Source organism: Coffea eugenioides, chromosome 9, assembly GCF_003713205.1.
Source record: "Coffea eugenioides isolate CCC68of chromosome 9, Ceug_1.0, whole genome shotgun sequence".
Taxonomy (NCBI): domain Eukaryota; kingdom Viridiplantae; phylum Streptophyta; class Magnoliopsida; order Gentianales; family Rubiaceae; genus Coffea; species Coffea eugenioides.
In genome coordinates, this window is record NC_040043.1 from 8,721,633 (window position 1) to 8,743,510 (window position 21,878).

The window sequence follows — 21,878 nt, forward strand, 5'->3', positions numbered from 1 at the left end:
TACCTTTCATTATTACATAGATCTCAAAACACATCCATCATTAATAACTCACGTATATCAACGAATTCTTTCCTCTTTTTTCAAGTTTCTTGGCCTCATTGGTTGATTAACTAATTAAATTCTTCAATCTAATAATCCACAGCAATCAACAACTCTGATAAGATTCTTCTCTAATCTCTGTCATAGCACCTGTAACAATCTAATAATTTTCGAGCCAATCTTATGATTGAATTTCTCACCAACTATACACTTCAAGACCAACCTTGTGGTCTAATTTAATCAATCGAATACTGTTCGATAAATTTGTGCCTTTATTCTCTTATAGCAAAAACACCTTAACTCTCTGACAATGGAAACGCCCAATACTAACCTCGTGTTTGGCTCGTGATACCAATTGTAGATTCCAAATTTTAAAGTTCTAATAATAAGTAAGGCGTGTAGGGTTATAGATTAAAGGATGAAACAATCACTAACATATTTATGAGAGACAAAAGAAATAAATAATTCACACTATTATTGATATTTCAAAATAGTAGAAGAAACTTATACCATAATAAAACCTTACAGACCCTTTTTGGACTCTCTTGAAAAATATACTAAATAATGTCTTATTTATAACCTAGCAAACTTATATTGAAAAAGAAACCACTTGTATAAGAAATTATCAAATAAAATATTAATTTCTAAATCACACAACCACTAAAAATCTGACACTAACAATTTGTAGGTTTGGTTTATTTTGCCAACAAGGAACACATTTCAATTTTCCCTTAAATCAGACGATCTCTAGTAGAGATTGACCGGCAAACGTGGTTCTGGGATCATAGCAACTGGAGTCCTTGGATGAGTTATGAATCCGTAGAGTTCTTCCATGCAAATTTCTTCTGGTTTCATGCCATGAGGCAATTTCCAGTTGAATCCATGCAACAAGTTGGCCAACGTTGATCGAACAAGTTTGAGTCCAAGGTTATAGCCTGGGCACCTCCTTCGACCTGAGCCAAATGGCAAAAACGCAAAGTTTTGTCCCTTCATGTCAATGTCCTTCTCCAAAAACCTTTCTGGCATGAACGCTTCAGGAGAATCCCAATACTTTGAGTTCCTCCCTATACTCCGTGTGTTTATAAACACCACTGTTCCTTTAGGAATGTGATAACCAGCTACAGTGCCATCCTCAATGGCATGGTGGGGTGGAAGCAGCGTTGCTATTGGATGTAGCCTAAAGGTTTCCTTTATGATCGCCTCTAGAAAAGGTAGCTTTGAGAAATCAGCCTCTTCCACCCACTTATCTCTCCCTATCACTCTATCAAGCTCTTCGGTTGCCTTTTCAATGAGATGTGGATGTTTGAGAAGTTCATTCATTGCCCATTCTACTGTGGACGCCGAGGTATCGGTACCACCAGCCAGTAAGTCCTGGACATGATCAAATCTTGGTAAAATTAGTCTTGCCATGATCAAATGCTGATGAAGTATCATGCTTGACAACATATTGAAAGCAGAAAACCTCTTAATCAAAAGAAAAAAGACAGTTATATTTAATGGCACATTATAGTAAGCTAAACTAAAGTGCTAGCTTTAAGTTTCAGTAAGTTAAAGAGGTATAGAGATCTGGAAATTTGATTAACCAATGATAAGAAATAGCACCAGAATTAGCCCTTTCATCTGATCTCCGGTGAGTTTAACCTGGAGATCAGGATCTTCAGCATATTGCAATAGAATGTCCACCATGTCCTTAGGGATAAAATCTTTCTCCGTTTTCCTCTTGGCCCGATGATCATCAAGCACATGGTTATGGAATCTATCAAATTTCTTGTAAAGTTCTTTCATTTGCTTTACGCAACCTTGAAGGTCAAATCTGTCGAGCCACGGAATCCAATCCCCAATATTGAACACACCACCCAGCAAAAACCAGGTATCTATCATCTCTTGGAGTTCTTCAAAGGTAACTACAGATCCATCCCCTTCAGATTGGGCAAAGTACTTGTTACTCAAAACCATTTGGCATGCAGCGGAGAGTGTAAAACGGATTAGATGATCTCTCAAAAGTACTGGCTTTCCTGAGAGAGCATACAAACGAGACATGAAAGCATGCCTTTCCTCAATGCGTATGCTCTCGTAGCGATCAAGTCGTTTTGGACTAAATATTTGGGTTAGACAAATTTTACGAACTTGTCGCCAGTGTGGACCATATGGTGCCCATAACATGCCGGAGCAGTTGTAGCTAGTGTATTTGGCAGCAGCAGTTGTAGGCCGAGAGGCGAAAATGTTGTCATGCGTTTGCAAGAATTCTTTTGCCATTTCAGGGGATGAAGCTACTACAACAGGGCTGGAACCAAATTTTAGTTGCATGATTTCTCCATATTTCTGGGACAATAAGTGTAAGGATTGATGTGGGTTTGAACCGAGGAGGTTCAGGTTGCCAATAATAGGCCATGGTTTTGGTCCTGGTGGATGATTTAGCTTGAGGCGTTTGTGAGTGGATACTTTTGAGAGAAAAACCAATGCAACAAGCCATGCCAAGGCTAGGAGTAGCCAGGTGCTTTCCATCAGGGCTGAATAGCAAGTGGGGGTTTAAATGCCAAACTCCAGCGGGGGTTTTATAGACATGGTCAAGTTTGATAATGTTAATCTCTGTACGTGCCACATGCATTGGCTTTGAATTATTTCAGAAACCTTCCCTAAGGTTTTTGTGAATACCACTTTATACTTCTAGACTTTTGAAAATCTCATTGACCTCCCCTAAATCAACTCTTTTGTAACATGTTCAGGAACTAGGAGCAAAGTAAGATTAAAAGATTCATTTAAGTAAACAGAACATATTGTTACTTCAAAATTGCCCTTTTAGTTGTCTTTCTTGTTCATTCATTACCCAAAATCCATATGAGGATTAATAAAAGATTTAAAAGCCAAGGAAAAATTGTATAGTGGTTGTTATTGTAATGCAACTAAATATAGCAACAATAACTATTAAGCACATCATTTTCGAAATAGTAACAGTTACTTATGCTGCTGAAAATGCATATGAACAGAGTTGAGGTGAAAAAAAATCGAAACATTGATGCACAGATTTTGAAAATATAAAGTAAAGAATTAGAAAGAACAAGTAAGGTCTCTTAAAATTTAAGAGGGAAGTCTTACAATTTGCCAAATCTTTCACTACTAGTGAACAAAATTGTTGTTCTAATTGCAAGGCCACAGCCAGAAACTTTTGAGTCACAACCAAAAATATTTTTTTTTTGAGAGCAGAGAAAATTAAAAAAACCCTAAAACAGGCTCTAATTTTGCTAGTAAAATAATAATAATATGAAGGCAATGAAATTAATGAGTTGAACAGATTGAGTCAAAAATGGTAGGTAAACTGGTGTAAAAAAAATTGCACTTTCAAATATATAAGATTCTGATTTGGGACTGAAATATATTTGGCACTTGCATTAAAGATAGGGCAAAATTAAAAAGGAAGAAAAGCAAAAGAAGACAATCATACCAATTTTTTTTTTGGTTGGAAAGTATTTTTCCAAAATGAACCTATAGTATTGAGGGTAAAAACATCAATTAGTGACTTGTGATGTAGACTTTGAACGACAAGAGAGGTAAGTAATATTTTTAGAAGTTTAATAGTGCTGAATAATATTTTCAGAAGCCTCAAGGGAGATTCCTAAAATTATCTCTTGTTTCTTTAGGTTAGAAACCACCAATTGTGTTGGAACTTAATTCAAAAAATCGTTCACAATGTTCTCATATTTTGTTAAATCAATGTTTCCATTTTTCATTTTTAAAATATTAATTTTACGTCTCTTACAAATTCAAATCTATAAAATTTGGTGCCTCTTAATTTTTCAACCGCTTTTAGCCTAAAATCACCACGTATCTCACATGTTACTATTTTTTAGGCATGAAAAGATCAAATCTCCGCCCTCACAGGGGTGGTCTAGCAGTAAGCGAGCTTGTAAGGACTCTTGAGATTTTGGGTTCGAATCTTATTCTGGACTTAAACCCCTGTGACTCGTCCGAGGTCACTGCATGGGGGCCATGACACACTCTTCTGGTTTGATGTGACGGCTCGGGTCCTAAAGGTTCGAGAGTCCGGACATGTTCCGGATTAAAAAAAAAAAAGATCAAATCCCGTTTGTTTAGGGTAATTTCTTCAAATATTGTTAAAAAAAAAGGTTGACAAAACGAATTGAGTTGTGGATCTATTCTTCATTTAGGGGCACTGATTTTGTCTATGGTGTGGCACGTGTATTTCATTCGACACTGAAACACTTTTTTTTTAATTTTGAATTTGTTTTTGAAATGTTACTTTGTTTTTTTAATTTTCGAAATAGGGACAACATACTACGTGACGTCCCTATATTGCAAAAGATCCCCTCCAAGAGGGACCCTTCTGTCAAAACAAAAAAGAATAAAATAGGGGTTTGCATGTACTCCACTACGTGCCGGATTTGCTTTTAATTTACCCATTCACAATAATTTCATTGTTTTCCACATTTTTTTTTCATTCCACGTTTATGCACGTACATGAATAGTTGCGGCAGCCGCCTTTGTATTTATTTTAATATATCGCAAAACATATCACCAAATCCACTGATCTTCTTCGGAGTCTACGTACCTCACCCTGTTGATGCCTTAATTTGCTGCCCTTCAAAATATATTATTGTCTATTACTGCCATTTGCTAATCAAACAGCAAATAAAGCTAAAACATTAATTTAACAGCAGCTAGTACGATCGTATTGATCATACAATTAATTAGTTCCCAGAAAAATGAAACAAAAAGGATTACTATTTTAAAACTTGATCACCATTTTTTTTGGGGAAAAAGGAAAAAAAAAGAAAAGAAAAAAATGGGTCTTGAAGTTTCGTATGGTGCATCATCAAGAGGGAAAGGGCAGAAACTAAAGCACCTAACAATATATATGCACACCAAACTGCACCTAATTAAATAACCACGGCCCCCATTGATAAGTGACTAATTTACGTAATAATTGTATGACATTTTATATTATTTTCAGTCACTTTGGTTATATTACTGGAAGAAAATGAATCATTTTGGCTATAATTGGTGAAAAATGCTTTTAAGTGATTAATGAGGTTTTTATCGCTTTTTACTTCGATTTTGTGTATTTTGATAGTTTTGACACATTTTTGTATTTTGGCTATAAATTGAGCTACAATGATCGGATTGAGATGATTCTTAAACCAATTTGAAGATAAGAGATAGATCTACAACTTTTGTGAAGACATCTGAATCCAGTTTGAAGGTTTTCCAGGGTCAAAAAGCCGAATTACAATAACTAATTTCCATTGGTCGAAGCTGAAACAGGGCAGTGAGCAGTCAAGGGTATTTCGGTCATTTCTCAGCCTACACAGATCCAAATGAGGTGATTCTTGATGCATTGAAAGCTAACTCAAAGGGCTACAAGTTTTATGTTTTGGTCAAGAGCTAAATCAGCTTTTATCATCAAGAAAAGTTCAGTTGAAGTTGACGCAAAATCGGAGCAGAGCTGGAAATTGAACAAAAGTGCACCAAAACGTCACTGTAGCAATCCGGCCGGAACTTGGCCGGATTTCTGGCCGGATTGTGGTCAAAGAAGTCTGCTCTTTACGCAAAAAATTCAATTTCACCTCCACTAAGTCACATGTGATGCTACACATGTGAGAAACATTCCCAGTTGTAAAAGGGAGGTGTAAACCTCACTTCTTGACCAACTTTCACTTTTATATAGTCAAAGCTTGCAAGATTGAAGGAAGAATAGAGAGAGATACGGGAGAAAGCTTGGACTGCAAAAATGTAGCTCTGCCATTCTTCTTAGTGTAGGATAATTTAGCTAGTAGTTCATCCATTCTTGTATATTAGTTAGATTAAGATGAAAATGGAGATGAAGAAGGAGGAGTTGAAGCTCATGTGACAAGAGTTATCTCTTTTCCAACTCTTTATCTTTTGTATTGGATTCTAAGTTTAGTCGATATGCAAGTTCTGGATTTTGTGTTCAATATGTATCTCTAAAGTTTATGCCTTGGGTTTGGTTGAACTTTCTATAATTGTTAGTGTTTATTATTTGGTTATTTGATTGCTATGATTTGAGCAAGTTATTTAGCACTTTGGCTCTTTAAATCATGATTAATCTGGTACCATTGATTGTGATTATCTAAGGTATTGTTTCTGCAATGAAAATTGAGATTTAACACTAGTTCAAGAAGTGCTAAACATAGGGAGTACACTCACAAAAGTAGAGGTGCACCTATGTGATTTTTAGTGATTCATTTCATGTAATTTCACTGAAGAAATGAACTTGTAGCTAATTTCATAACCATGAGAATAGGTATGGATTAGTTATAAGTATAATTGATTCACTACGAAAGTAGGATTCAAATGCATAAGGAAATTACACTATAACTAGCCTAGATGTAGTACTCAATTATCCAAATATAGCACTTGCATGAGTAGTTGGGGATACCACAACCTAAGGAGCTTTTATTTGTTATTTTGTATAATTTGAGAAGGTTAAATTTGTTATAATTCATTGATAGTCTAAATAATAGAGAAGCTGTAGTAATACCGGTAATTGTTCACTCTTCCCTGTGGGATCGACCCGATATATAACCTAAACTACTAGTTGACCTGTATACTTGCAGTGAACGGGTGTAATTCGCTTTTTTAACTTGTACGTATATTAAAATACCCGTCACCTATCTTTTGAATTTTTTGGCAATATAGTACATGTGAAGCCTATTTTGAAAATAAAAAATAAATAAAGTAACACTTTAAAAAAATTTAGAAATTGAAAAAAAGGTATTTGGGTGCTACATGTAGAGTTGCAAACGAGTCGAGTCGAATCGAGTTTTGGACTTATCGAGCCGAGCTCGACTTAATAACAGATAGACTCGAGCTCGACGAGTCAAGAAAAATGAGTTCGAGCTCAACTCGATTAAGGAAAAGCCAGGCACGAGCTCGAGTCGAGTCTATCTCGCGAGTATCTCGAATTGTCAGCTCGTAATATAGGTCAAATTTCTGACTCGTGAGCAGCTCGTTAACTCAAGTTTCTGGAAATTATTCTAATAAAAACAACAAATGCTTATTTTTCTTAATAAATAATAAAATATTAGGGATATATATGTAATTTTACTATTAAAATAAAAAATAAAATAAATAAATAAATAAATATATACTCGAGCTCGTGAGCTAACGAGCTTAACGCTTTGAGCTCGAATTCGATTTGGCCAGCTCGAGTTCGATATTGATTGAACTCAAGTCGAGTTTTGACTTGAACCGCTCGCAAGCGGCTCGATTCATTTGCAGCTCTAGCCACATGCAGTACATGGGGTATAACAATATCGATATTTAAGAACAAATCCAACACTGACTAGATTTTGCCGACTTTTTTTTAAACAATATTTCAAGAAATTAGCCCATTTGTTTAGGGGCAAAAATAAATATGAATCAGGTTCGATCTTAATTTTTTGAGGAGAAAAATAAATATAATTCAGATTAAACTCCACTTTTTTAGAGAGAAAAATAAATATAAATTAAGTCATTTATTTAACTACAAATGGTATCTAATTTTTTTGCTCCTAAAAAATAATTACATCTAAGTTATGTGACGGATTCAGATGAAAAGTAGTCAGAAACTTAGACTGGAATCAAATTTTACTGATTTGAATTTGTATCAGACGTAAAATTAACATTCTAAAAGCGAAGGCTGAAAAATTCATTTGGCAAAATGTAAGAAACTTTTTGAATGATTCCCCAACTTCACAGCAACAGTGAGTGGCCTCTTCAACTTCATTAGGTCAAGATTATCTATCAAGTATGCCCATCAAATCACTTTTTCCCATTGATAAACTTTTTAAAATAAAAGAGCATGTAGAACTTTTTAGTTGATGAAACTCTAGATCCCGCGCCTTTATCTTGAATCTTAAAGAAAAATCCCAGAACTCATGTTTAGACAACTATTTCCTCCTAGAAAATGTTCCGAGTAGTACTATGTATAGTATCCTACAGTCCAGCACCTAGTCCAAATGTCCAAAACAAGCGGGTTCGCGCGATTTTCGACCAAGTCCAGCCAGCACAACTTGCGTCCATTCTTCTTCAAGTTCAATCTTCCACACGTTCAGGCAAGTTAGGCAGCTTTCATCATCAAGCTCAAGTTTCACGTGCAATTCCCAGCCCATTTGCATCAAATCCTCCTAAAACCAAAAACACAACCACGTTGTGCACCGATTATTCATATAAAATTATACCCCTATCATTAATTTGACAATGAATGATATGAAGGAAAGAAAGGACGTCTCCTATTAGGACACTTTTTCTAGCATCTTATCTTATCTTGGTTGTGCAAATAATAGGGCTTGCTGCGTACACATTTCAACATCCAACTGCGGAACTTGCGTAAAATGTCCTCTTCCAGTGAATGAGTAAAACATGTACAGTTCCTTTTTTAGAAGGAACCGAGACATTCATTGCATCTACAAAACAAAAAATGTCTCCGGGTGGGTGTCACTTCACTCTTCTGGGGCGTACTGGCGTGGAAAAATATGTCGTCGCAGCAATGGTAACACGACAATCGCGGAAAGAAATTGTTGTTAATTGGTGAATAAGACGACACCACGAGATATTGTCTCATTTAGCGGGTCCCTAGAATTGTAAATTTGATTAGGTTTGATAAGGCTTTTATCTCATATACATCACAACGCAAAAAATATTATAATAATTATTTTAAATAATTTTCTATCCAAACAAACTATTCAAAATTCACCCATAGTATCACGTGCCAGCGAGGGAAGTTGCTACAGTATTTTTGGGTCTTTGCTTATCTTATAGTAAAATATTGCAAAGCATATTTGGTACCCTTCAAAACAGATTATCAAAACTTGATCACTTCTATTGTTTTTTTGGGAAGAAGGGAAAAAAAAGAAAAGAAAGAAAATGATGGATTTTGAAAAGTCATAACACTTCTTGAAGATGACTTTTTTTTTTTTCGAGATGATAACTGTTGTATAACCTATTCTATTCTAAACTACAAGGAAGGGAAAACCTAAAGAGGCTTGTGTTAGAGACTAACAGGTATACAGGTCTTATTAGACCAAAGGAGTGTTTGACACCACCTTTAATTTTTTTTTTTTGTATGTATAATTTTTTAAACTTCAAGGGACTCAGTAAAATTGTTAGAAACCTTAGGGGAGGTTTCTGAAATTATCCCATAATTTATTTATAAAATTGAATGTGTGTGTACTTTTTATTTTAGGAAATTTTGTATTTGAATAATTTTCAATTTTTATGGAGTTTCTTAATACAAATATGGAAAGCGTTTTGAAAGGAATATTTCTACTCCAGGGGATCTGATCTCCGTGTTCTTTTCAAGGTATCGATTACTTTGATCTACTTTTTTGATGGCCATTTAGTTCTTTTTCTGCTCTATGTGTATGTTTTTTTGGCTATTTAAGTTCTTGACTGGACTTGTCGGTAGTGTAACCTGATGAAAAAAGCAGGGGCCTGTTGCCGTTTAATGTGAACGGGTCTCTCGTAAACTTCAGGAGAAAAAACTTGGCATTGTTATTGGGTGAACCCCTTGGGCTTCATGATCCACGGTTCAGTAAACGAATGATACATTTTGATTATATAGTCGTCTTCCTTTAAATTATTAGAGCAAACCAAGGATAACTTGTGTTTTCTAATGAGATTTTGTGGGCTTCAGGCTAGCCTGTCTGTCATGGATGTTTTAGTATTAATTTCTCAAATTGATAAACTGTTGCAACCTTATTTACAGCCCTCAATTTTGAAGAAAAGAACAGCTGGCTGAATGGGAGCTTTCTGTCCCTTGGCATGAGGGGAAGATAATTGTAGAAAACGAAAAGTCTTCATACCTTTCAACCTAACATACTTTCATGATTCACTTCGATGTGGGTTGGGGTTTTTAGTGTCCGCATCTCATGGTTATAGAAAGCAGGGATTGTGTGTATCGACGTTGTGCTAATTTGTCATTGCACTTTATGTCATTGTCACTGCCCATCATGTCAAGACTGTGATGGCTCTAATGGCATGTGTGGGTGAATATGGATGAATTCTTCGATCAAGCAAAATAAGTAGTCATATCATATACACAAATATAAGGCTAATCCTTCCTATGCTCGAAGATGAAGATTGGTAATAATTATAATTTAGAGTGGCACATTTTCTACACCGCAACAAAGTGTTCGATTAGTTTTTGAGTTTAGTTTAATAAATATAATGTTAGCACTACTATACTAAGCCAATTAGGGTTTTATTTATTAAAAGCTATTTTACTTGCGGGTGCAATCAAGTCCAATGAACTCGAGTAGTGCACTAAGTTAAAAACTTGGATTCAAGTTCGAGGTCGAACACGTTGAACTCTTGAAAACTCGAGCTCGACTTTGTTTTGCATTACTCGAACTCGAACTCAAACTCGTACTCATCAATCCTAATTGAGTTTAATCAAGTTTAAGAAATATAAATTTATATTTTATATAATTTTAAATTAAGGGATAAAATAGACATTTTATACTAATATATAAAAAAAAATTAATATGCATGTGTGTGTGTGAAATTGGATTGAATTTGATTAAACTCGTCAAGTAGCTCGAACTGTTCATACTTGAGTTCGAACTCGGTTAATGCAAAGTTTGAGCTTGAACTTTGTAGAGTAAACTCATAAGCTACTTAATTAAGGTCGACACCTGTAGTTTTTACTTAAATTGGGCGTCTATGTTCAATCTGTGTTTGGTTAGATTCTTGAGTTGCATAGGAATTGGGCTCATAGTTAGCATTGCCTAACTGTAACATGTGTTGGTAGCATGAAGTCAAGAAGTCAGATTTGTTTCGGCTTTTTTATAGGCCTTGTGCGAACCAATCATAAAGTTGGTCGTTGCACAAAGTTTAATTTTGCTCCTTCTCTGTTCCAGTAAGTTGTGCCAACTCTGCTTTGGGTAATGTTACCTTTTGAACAGACTTGTGGCTCTAATTGAGTGCCTCCTTGTTTGTTCGTCAAATTTAAATTTTTGAGATGTTATATATAATTCCGTTGCGCACCTATCTTCTTTGCTAACGAGGGAGCCAATTCCACCCCCCCTCCCTCCTCTCTCTGCAGTCTTCAATATTTCCATGTCAATTCTTCCACAGGTCACAATCGCGATATTTGGACTTTTGTTATTTAGCAAAAAAAAGTTATTGTGAATTTTCTTTTATTTCACAATATAGAATTCACCAAAAGAAATTTCAAGAAAGAAAAGAAAAACCAACATGATTGTGACTTTTGTTTTATTTCACAATAGAAATCACCAAGAGCAATATTGTCTCTTTAAAGTTTCCTTAGGTCAAATATACTCTGTCCCAACTCCCAAGCTCTCACCTAAATTGAGCTAAGTGATCAAAAGGGCATGATACAATTGAGTTTAACCTTTGATTGATACAGTTGGAACATATTTCAATTTTGCCTTAAATCATGCTCGCTAATAGAGATTGACCGGCAAACGTGGTTCTGGGATCATAGCAAGTGGAATCCTTGGATGAGTTGTGAGTCCGTAGTGTTCTTCCATGCAAATTTCCTCTGGTTTCATGCCATGAGGCAATTTCCAGTTGAATCCATGCAACAAGTTGGCCAACATTGATCGAATAAGTTTGATTCCAAGGTTATAGCCTGGGCACATCCTCCGACCTGAGCCAAAGGGCAGTAGCACAAAGTTTTGTCCCTTCATGTCAATATCCTTCTCCAAAAACCTCTCTGGAATGAATTCTCCTGGAGAATCCCAATACTTTGAGTTCCTCCCTATACTCCATGTGTTTATAAACACCGTTGTTCCTTTAGCAATGTTATAACCAGCTACAGTGCAATCCTCGAGGGCATAACGGGGCGAAAGTAGCGTTGCCAGTGGATGTAACCTGAGAGTTTCCTTTATGATCGCTTCTAGAAAAGGCAGTTTTGAGAAATCAGCCTCTTCCACCCACTTATCTCTCCCTATCACTCTGTCAAGCTCTTCGGTTGCCTTTCGAATGAGACGTGGATGTTTGAGAAGTTCATTCAATGCCCATTCTACTGTAAGGGCTGAGGTATCGGTACCACCAACCAGCAAGTCCTGGCCATGATCAAATAATGGTAAAGTTAGATGTTAGTCCTGCCATGATTAAATATTGGTGAAGTGTCATGCTTTACAACAGATTGGAAGGAAAAAAACTGTTGGATCCTAGATCCAATGCTAGACTTATATATGAATAATTATGTATTGCAAATTGTAAAATCAGATTAAATCCAATTAAGTAATCAATTATAATTTGGATTTTAATGTATTTCATAAGATATTGGCTTTTATACATTATTGACTTTTAATGTATAGAGACTTATGGATAATTTCTATTTTTATGATGGATTAAAATAGAAATACCAAAAAATAATGGAAAAGTTATTTATATTATAGTTATAATCCCCGGATCACATGCACTTTTATGTCGTATACTTTGGTATTGCAAAATAGTTCGTATATCCCATATACCAGAGAGAAATTGAAGAATCCTCTTTAAGGATAAAAGAATACATGTTGATTTGAAAGGCCAGCCTAAGATTTAAAGGATTCAAATAGCAATGAATCAATATGAATCTAGTTAATAGTTTTTTTTTTCAGAGATTAGATTAGTTTATATCATAGTTGTATTCAAAAATCTCGTATTGGAATCTTGGAAAATTCAACATAGCCCTCTTAATCAGAAGGATGAAAGAAGACAGTTATCCTTTTTTTTTTTTGAGGGTGAAGACAGTTATCTTTAATAGCACGTTCTGGTCAGCAACACAATGGTAAAGTTAGTGCCTCTATGATCAAATATTGTAATACTATTAATCTAGAAAGGAAATAAAAAACTCTTAATTAGAAGAAAGGAGACAGTTATCTTTAATGGCACATTATACTAAGCAAGACTGCTGGCTTTGAGATTCAGTAACTTAAAGAGGCAAAGAGACCTAGGAATTTGATTAAACAATGAGAAGAAAGAGCACCTGAATTAGCCCTTTTATCTGATCTCTGGTGAGTTTAACCCGGAGATCTGAATCTTCAGCGTATTGCAATAGAATGTCAACCATGTCCTTAGGGATAAAATCTTTCTCTGTTTTCCTCCTGGCCTGGTGATCATCAAGCACATGGTTATGGAACCTATCAAATTTCTTGTGAAGTTCTTTCATTTGCTTTACATAACCTTGGAGGTCAAATCTGTCGAGCCATGGTATCCAATCCCCAATATTGAACACACCACTCAGCAAACACCAAGTATCTATCATCTCTTGGAATTCTTCAAAGGTAGGTAGAGATCTCTCCCCTTCAGATTGGGCAAAGTACTTGTTACTCAAGACCATCTGGCTTGCAGTGGAGAGGGTAAGACGTGTTAGATGATCTCTTATAACTACTGGCTTTCCTGAGAGAGCATACAAGCGAGAAATGAAAGCACGCCTTTCTTCAATGCGTATGCTCTCGAAGGAGTCAAGTCGCTTTGGATTAAATATTTGGGTAAGATAAAGTTTACGAGCTTGTCGCCAGAAAGGACCATAAGGTGCCCATGTCAAATCGGAGCAGTTATAGCTAGCGTATTTGCCAGCAGCAGTTGTAGGCCGAGAGGCGAAGATGTGGTCATGTGTTTGCAAGAATTCTTTTGCCATTTCAGGGGATGAAGCTACTACAACAGGGCTGGAACCAAATTTTAGTTGCATGATTTCTCCATATTTCTGGGACAGCAAGTGCAAGGATTGATGTGGGATTGAACCTAGGAGTTTCAAATTGCCAATAATAGGCCATGGTTTTGGTCCTGGTGGATGATTTTGCTTGAGGCGTTTGTGAGTGGATACTTTTGAGAGAAAAGCCAATGCAACAACCCATGCCAAGGCTAAGAGTAGCCAAGTCTCCATCAGGGCTGAAATAAGTTAGTATGGCAATGAACTCCAGTGGGGGTTTTATGCACATGGTCATGTTTGATAAGGTTAATCTGTGCCACACGCATTAATGGCTTTGAATTGATTCTTCGGATAATTTTGAAAACCTTCCGTAAGGTTTTTTGTGAATATCACTTAGAACTTCTAAACTTTTGAAAATCTCATTGACCTCCCCTAAATAAACTCTTTTGTAACATGTTCAATGACTAGGATAGGAATGGCAATGAACGGAATCAAACTCAAATACGGAATGTATTCAAGCTCGAGCTCGATGAGCTTGAAGACATTACTTGAGCTCGAACTCAGGTTTGAGCTCATCAACTTTGAAACTCAAGCTCGGCTCATGTGAAAGATAAAGGTGCTCAAGAAGCAAATTAAGATCAAATTCGAGCTCGAGTGGTAAGACAATTTTTGCTAAAAATATAGGTTTTTAGGTAATTTAACAATTACCTAGATGCTTGAATTCGATTCAATAATTGACTCGAGTATCAGTCAAACTCGAGTTCGAGTAGAGCTTTGACTGAATTTCTTGCGAGCAACTCGATTCATGTACTACCCCTAACTAGGAGCAAAGTAAGATTAAATGATTCATTTAAGTAAATTGAGCATATTTTTATTTCAAAATTGCCCTTTCAGTTGTCTTGTTCGTTCATTATGCAAAATCCATATTAGAATTAATAAAAGATTTAAAATTCAAGAAAAATTTGTGTAGTGTTTGTTATTGTAATGCAACTAAATATAACAATAACAACTATTATGCACATTATTGTTGAAATCGGAACGGATACTTATGTTGCTGGAAATGCATATGGAGAGAGTTGAGGTGAAAAGAATTGAAACATTGATGAACAGATTTTAAAATATAAAGTAAAGAAATAGAGAGAACAAGATTGGTCTCTTGAAATTCAAGTGGGAAGTCATCCGATTCACCAAATCTTTCAATATTAGTAAAAAAAAAAAAAAGTGGTTCTAATTGCAAGGCCACAACCAGAAATTTTTGAGAGCCAAAACTAAGAAAAAAAAATTGAGAGCGGAGGAAAAAAAACCCTAAACAAGCTCAACTTCGCTAGTGAAAATACAAACTCTTCCAATAATATGAAGGCAATGAAATTAATGCGGGGAATGTGGTAGGTAAACTGGCATAAAAGAATTACGCTAAAAAATATAATCTCCTGAATTGGGACTAATATATGCGACATTTTTATTAAAACAGGGCAAAATTCAAAAGAAAAAAAAAGCAAAAGAAGAAAATCCTGCCAATTCTTTTGGTTGGAAAGTATTTTTCCAGAATAAACCTATAGTATTGTGGGTAAAAATATCAATTGGTGACTTGTGACGTTCAGTTTGAATGATAAGGGAGGTAAGTGATAGTTTTAGAAGTTTAAGGATACTGAATAATTATCAAAAACCCCAAGAGAGGTTCCTAAAAATATCACTCATTGCTGCAGGTCAGAAACCACGAATTGTCTTAATTTGAACTTAATTTCCACAGCAGCCGTGTCCTCTTCAAGTTCAATAGGTCAAGATTATCTCATGGGTATGCCCATCAAATCATTTTTTCCCATTAATACACTTTGCTAAAAGCCTCTAAATACTTTCTAAACATCCCAGCCTTTCAATTTTATTATGGAGCAAATCCCCCAAATAGTCATTCAAAATTTTTACTAATTCATATTTGATCCTTCATCTTAAAAATGGGACATAATGGCCCTCCAATGAAATTTTTTAGGCCGAATTGATCCCTATGTGACAGAACAGGCAAGAAAATTCAAATCTCATCACCACTTTGATCGAACTTTTTATTGGCTGCTATGCCATATAAGAACCAATTTGGTCTAAAAAATTTTATTGAAGGATCATTCTATCTCATTTTTAAGATGAAGAACCAAACATGAATTAGTTAAAAAGTTGAAGGACTATTTAGAAAATTTGCTCTTTGTTATATTATGTCACTTCTTGCCACATAGATATGTCGTTTGTCAAAGTATTGAAGTTCTAGGGATGTGAAAAATCATTGATGCGTGCAGCATTATCACACGTCTTGCTGACATTGACATGTCTTTTGTCAAAGTATGGGATAATTTCATGAACCTTCCTTAAGGTTTTTCATAATTGCCAAAAGCTCTTTTGAAGTTTTAAAAATTACATCTAAATCCTTACTTTTATTGTTTATATAATAATATAGGACCAACAAACTAGATTTTTTCTCAAAAATCTTAAATTACCCTTTGAGGAAAAATACAATATATTCAATCCTTTTCTTCCACACTTATCACAAATTGACCATCCCAATTCATAACAACCACCTAAGTAAAAACTCTAATTCCAAATCAAAGCAACTATCCAAAGGATCATCAATGCTTGCCACAGAAAAAAAAATATATATATGGCAAATTTTCCATCTTTGATCCTCCAACCTGTTTCAATCATTAATTTCGTTATTTTTTTTCTCTATCACTCCAAATCTCTTGATTTTCTTCTAATTTGATATATAATTCAGTCCCTCAATTGAACTATTAATTTTACAATTTCAATTTGGTAATATCTATAAAACTGAAGAGAAAAAAGAGGGTACAATAGTATAATAACTAGAAAAGAGAAGAGTGGAGTTAGGCAAGACATAGAAAAATATGATTTTTTTTTTTGGGTTTTCCAAATATATTGTATTATACTGTGAATTGTCTATTAAGTGAAGGTCATTATAGGTCCTTTATTATGTCAAGGGAAGTAAGCCTAATTATTTAAACTTGAGGAAAGCAGAGTAAAATTATCAAAATCCCAAGGGAGGTTTTTAAAATTATCCCGTCAAAGTATTGAAGTTGTAGGAATCTGAAAAAATGTTGATGCCGTATAGCATTATCACACTTCCTGCCAGACATAGACATGTCTTTTGTCAAAGTATAGAAGAAGTAGGAATCTGAAAACTCGAGATGACGTGCAGCATTATCACACCTTCATTTTTTTTTTTTGTCAAAATTATCACACCTTAATTCTTTTTCCTTTTCTTACAGAAGTAAAAAATTATTTAATTAAACCTAATTCCAAATTTAACCTCAAAAGCCGGCAACTTTTGAGGCAAACCCTAAAACTTAACTACCCAACCCTTAACCCCCAAGAACGATGTGGGATAGACAGAATAGGGAAGCCTTAATTCGAGAGGGTTGTTTCAAGCTTGCCAAGCAGGGACGGAGCCAGAAATTTATTTTTGGGGGGGCTGAAGTGTATTAAAAATTTTTTTTGTGACGAAATAAATATATTTAATAAGTAAAATTTAGAATCAATAATTATAAAAATAATAAAAACATATAATTATACATACCCAAAAATTTGTTATTGATTAACACTTGAAGTATTGGTAGTTGTTGCACTCGAATAACGAAGAGGAGGCAATTGCATTCTGCGAGTCTTCATCCGTTGAAAACGCTGCAATATTTGCTCATTTTCAATTGTTGCAAAAATATCCTTCTCGATGTATACAACCAGACAGTCATTCATCCACTCGTCTCCCATTTTGTTGCGCAAATCAGTCTTGACAATATTCATTGCAGAAAATACTCTTTCAACAGAAGCAGTCGCAACTGGTAGAACTAATGCCAACTGGATCAAACAATAAACCAATGGAAAAACTGTATTTTTACCAGTTTTAACCATTTGTTGAGCAAGACTTCCCAAATCTCCAACTTCTGAAAATTGAGGATCGCGTTGCACATTATAAATATAATTTCGAAGTTGAGACTCAAGATATAAATAATCGTTACTTGAGAAGTCTTCAGGATATAAATCAGCAAGACGGAGTAGTTTCTGCACATTTAAAAAATTCAATTACGTCCCAATTTATTGATACAATTTTAAAAAACTTTAAATTTTTCGTCAAATCCCTGAATCTGAACGAAGCAGTAAAAAATAATTTAGTTTAATGCCTGAAATGGACAGGACTAGAAACAAGAGGTCTATAACAATTTCGGTTTCACGGGACGTGTACTAGAATAGAAATACAAAACAAGAATATATTCATTCCATGTACTATACTACTATCTGTCCATATGCAAGCCTGTGGGCAACATTCAAAATTTGCGGGTCAGTGGGGTCACCAAAATCAGAGCAACATGATCTGGAATTCGTGGCTCAAGACATCATCACATTCACCTCTATGTTAATTATTAACTGACTCTACATTCAAAATTTACAGAAGAATTGATAATTGTTTTTCTTTGTCTCCTTTTGTTTATATGTAGAACGTGAATGTTTGTTACTATACAGGGGGTTTTCCGGCGGCTTGGGGGGGCTTAAGCCCCCACCAGCCCCCCCTTAAATCCGTGCCTGTTGCCAAGCACTAGCGCTGCAGTTGCGTTTAGATTCTTATTTTTTTAAATTTTTTGTAAAAAAATACTATAATAATTTAATATATATATATATATAAGATAATAGGATATTAAAAAATATATTCATGAAAATTGTAAAAAAATTTTCTTAAAAAACCACAATCCAAATATTGAAACTCCAAAGGAATTGAACACTGGAAAAAACAAAAACAACTGAAGTCCACGCCGTCTTGCCTAGCGTTATTCTTGCTTCCGTTTCCATTATTGAAGTCTTGATTATTTCTTTTCCTTCCATGAATTTTGGAGGAATTTCACATTCCACTTTTGGCAAATTTGGTAATTTATATCACCCAATTTGGCAAATTTCTTCGTAAGAGTGCTAGTCAAGGCCTTGTTAGAGATTACAAAATGTTTATCAATTATCATCATGTAAGCTTTGACTTGGTTACAGTTAGTAGTTAAAACCCTAATGCTTTGCTGATATGTGACTTAATGAGTATCAAAGTTAAGCGATTAAATTGCTCGTAATGCTCATAAGCAGCCTTTTCGTTTGACAAATTAGAATATAGGGGAATGAGTGGTTTATTCTCACGAAATGCCAAATTAAGATCCATGCATTCTAATGTCCGAAGAATCTTGTGTTCTTCCATTCCCTGTAGTTTTCATTGGACAACATTGGAATATGAGATAAATCTTTAAAAAAAATACTGGTAGGAAAAACTATAATATCCAAGAATTTTTCCAAAAAATAGTAGTTAGTGTTATGAATCATGTTATGAATTTTTCCAAAAATAGTGGTATGAATCATGAGTGTTTGGATACCAAATTTTTTCAAATAATATTTCGCTTGCATCATAAATATATTTTCTAACCGAATTTTTTATATTCTCAATCATCTTTTTATCTCACATACATTACATCACAAAAAGTAATATAGTAATTATTCTAAATAATACACTATCCAAACAAACACATAATAAATAATAGAACATGCATTGAAATTTAAAACATAATAGTTGAAAAATAATTTAAAACATAATAGTTGAATTAACCAATGTTAACTCAAGTAATAGATTCAAAGGTTGCCATACATGCATTGAATTTACTTTCTTCATTAAACGTTTCCATTTACTAATTGCTTTTGCGGCTATCCTGAAATATCAATTATGACTATTTTGAATTTATTATTAGATAAGTTTCATGCCATGAGAAGAATCTGTTAAAATTATGGATAAATAGTCAATGAACTATATTGAGAAAGTTCTTATTCCATTAACCAACAAATTGGAAAGTACTAGGAAGTTTTTGGGCTCAAAAAAAAAAAAAAAAAAAAAGCAAGTCTGTGTTACTTTCGTTGAAGGATATCAAAATCATGACTTTTTTCATGCATTAGAGACTGTTGTTATTGAAATATTTTCCAGACTCTTCAACAATTCTGATAAGAGAAATGTAAAATTAGATACATCCTACTTTTATCTCTATCTGTATCTCGTATTGACAATCATTTTTCAGGGACTTGTCACACAATTACTTGCCAACGGTTAAATTGAAATGCCATAATTAAACACTAATTCATCAATGCTAAAGAGACTGGTATCTACAAAAACATCCTCACATATCTATCATTATCTAGGATAATTTTGCTTCTCAAATTTGTAACTTATATATGTTCAACCATCATTAGCATACAGTTATGAATTGGATTGGAGGCGCTTGTAGCATGAAATAGAAGTTTTATGTACTAAATTGTGATTAACTAAACTTTATGGTGCAAAGTCAAACTTTATGGTTAGCATTTCAGTAACAATATAGACTCAATATACTAAATTTGTTCTCAAAAATCCTAAAGTTCCCCTATGTTACTTAGAAGCGAAAAACCACACTAATAAATTTCTTCCACGTTACAACTATTGTAAACAACATAACTACCACCTTAACAAACTCAATAAATTACTTCAGTTTAATCCCCATATTCTCACAATTTTGACAGCATACCATTGCTACCCCAAAACTTCCTATACAAATTAACAGTGACAATAAAAGTTTGCATTCACCTAATCTTTAGCCTCATTTTTTTTGGGTCTAAATTCTATGCTTGAATTGATCAACGTCACTATCCAAACTCAATCCAAAATGCTGCAACTTTGTTAATGCTAAAATAATCTAATCCACCAAGAAAACCAACATAGAGCAACCAAAAGCAACACTAGAAACAACATCCCTCCAGGCAAATTAGATTGCAGTTTTTATCCCAAAATTCTTTTTTACACAATTGACATAATAACACAATCTTCCTCAATCCATGTTTCCTTTTTAGCTATCAGATTTATTTTCTTGTCTATATTCTGTATCACCATCATCATTTTCATCTTCATTTAGTTTGACAATAAATCTAATCCGATAACTTGTCATTTAACAATTTTAATTCAATAATACTTACAAAAAAAGAGAGAGTATCTATTTCCATAATAATAAGGATTCGAGATGTATTAGATGGTTGTGTAGATGGCAGTTATGAAAAAAATAGTGAATTATGAGATGCAGGAGAAAGAAAGTAGGAGAAAGAGTCAGAGAGAGAGAATAAGAGTTGTTTTATGTGGCAACCGTTGCTTTAGAATGGAAAACTAGTTGTAGTTGTGGGGGTTTTTTATTTTGTTTGTAGGAATTATTTATAAGTGAAGGATATTATAATCATTTAGCTATATGAAGGGAGGTTAGTGTAATTATTCGAATCTGAAGGGATGTGAGTGAAATTGTCAGAAACCTCAGGGACGGTCTCTAAAATTATCTCTTAATTAAATATTTATAATTTTGAGAGAGACATGAAATTTAATTGGGCGCAATTTGGATGTATCAAAAGGTAATCTATAATACTTTTGCATGATATATTCTTGACATGTTACGAAATTAACTAGATAAATAATTCAAAATCTAGATCAAAACCTAAACCCTAGTCTTTTGCTAATTATTTTCTCACCTATATTTGATTTGATTTGATTATTTATTCAATTTCTTAATTAGTGATTAAAAACCCTTTGAATTTAAATTTCATTATTTTGTTGCAGCAATTAAATTAGAAAATTGACTCCTCCATGTGGGTTCAATCCCTAAAATATTTCTGGTGAATTATTACTCTGATTGACCCCTGTGTACTTGCAGGAATTTGTCGATCACTACACTATCAATGGGCTAAGCGATTAAAAGGGCATGATACAATTGGAGAGCAGAGAATGAGTTCAACCATTGAGTGATACAGCGTAGGAATGTAGAACCCAAATTTTAGAGTTCTAATAATAATTAATGCATATAGATTTATAGATTGAAAGATAAAACACTCACTCAAATATTTACAACCATGGAGAGAAATAAATAATTCACACTATTATTGATATCTCAAAACAATGAAAGAAAGTCACACCATAATAAAATCTCATAGACTCATTATGGACTCTCTTGAGAAAACACTCTAAATAATGTCCTATTTATAACCACCCAAACTTGTTAATGAAATCACTACCATAAGAAATTACCAAATAAAACACAAATTTTTAAACCATACAACTACTGAAAATCTGATACCAATAAAATTAGTAAATAAATGAATAGAAAATTTTAGGCTTGGCTTATTTTGTCAA

The 21,878-nt window shown here is 34.2% G+C and overlaps 2 protein-coding genes and 1 non-coding gene across 3 annotated transcripts; 1 reads left to right on the forward strand and 2 right to left on the reverse strand.

The window, feature by feature from the left end:
* Nucleotides 1-579: 579 nt before the first annotated feature.
* LOC113783756 (cytochrome P450 71A1-like) lies at nt 580-2,544 on the reverse strand. The gene is made up of 2 exons (XM_027329969.1): nt 1,642-2,544; nt 580-1,410 (listed from the first exon to the last, which is right to left on the reverse strand). The coding sequence occupies exons 1-2, from the start codon at nt 2,542-2,544 to the stop codon at nt 787-789; spliced, it is 1,527 nt and encodes a 508-aa protein (XP_027185770.1). The 3' UTR covers nt 580-786.
* Nucleotides 2,545-9,475: 6,931 nt separating this feature from the next.
* On the forward strand, nt 9,476-9,608 carry LOC113748500. Its single transcript, XR_003464357.1, has one exon. It is a non-coding gene; the product is annotated as a small nucleolar RNA snoR74 (small nucleolar RNA).
* A 1,629-nt stretch (nt 9,609-11,237) lies between these two features.
* On the reverse strand, nt 11,238-13,926 carry LOC113783175 (flavonoid 3'-monooxygenase-like). Its single transcript, XM_027329242.1, has 2 exons — nt 12,998-13,926; nt 11,238-12,086 (listed from the first exon to the last, which is right to left on the reverse strand). The coding sequence occupies exons 1-2, from the start codon at nt 13,895-13,897 to the stop codon at nt 11,463-11,465; spliced, it is 1,524 nt and encodes a 507-aa protein (XP_027185043.1). The 5' UTR covers nt 13,898-13,926; the 3' UTR covers nt 11,238-11,462.
* Nucleotides 13,927-21,878: the final 7,952 nt, after the last annotated feature.

Coding starts and splice junctions, on each gene's coding strand:
- LOC113783756 (XM_027329969.1), bottom strand. CDS start 2,544: ATGGAAAGCACCTGGCTACTCCTAGCCTTGGCATGGCTTGTTGCATTG. Junction 1,411..1,641: donor AGATGAAAGGGCTAATTCTG/GTGCTATTTCTT, acceptor GATCATGTCCAG/GACTTACTGGCTGGTGGTAC.
- LOC113783175 (XM_027329242.1), bottom strand. CDS start 13,897: ATGGAGACTTGGCTACTCTTAGCCTTGGCATGGGTTGTTGCATTGGCT. Junction 12,087..12,997: donor AGATAAAAGGGCTAATTCAG/GTGCTCTTTCTT, acceptor GATCATGGCCAG/GACTTGCTGGTTGGTGGTAC.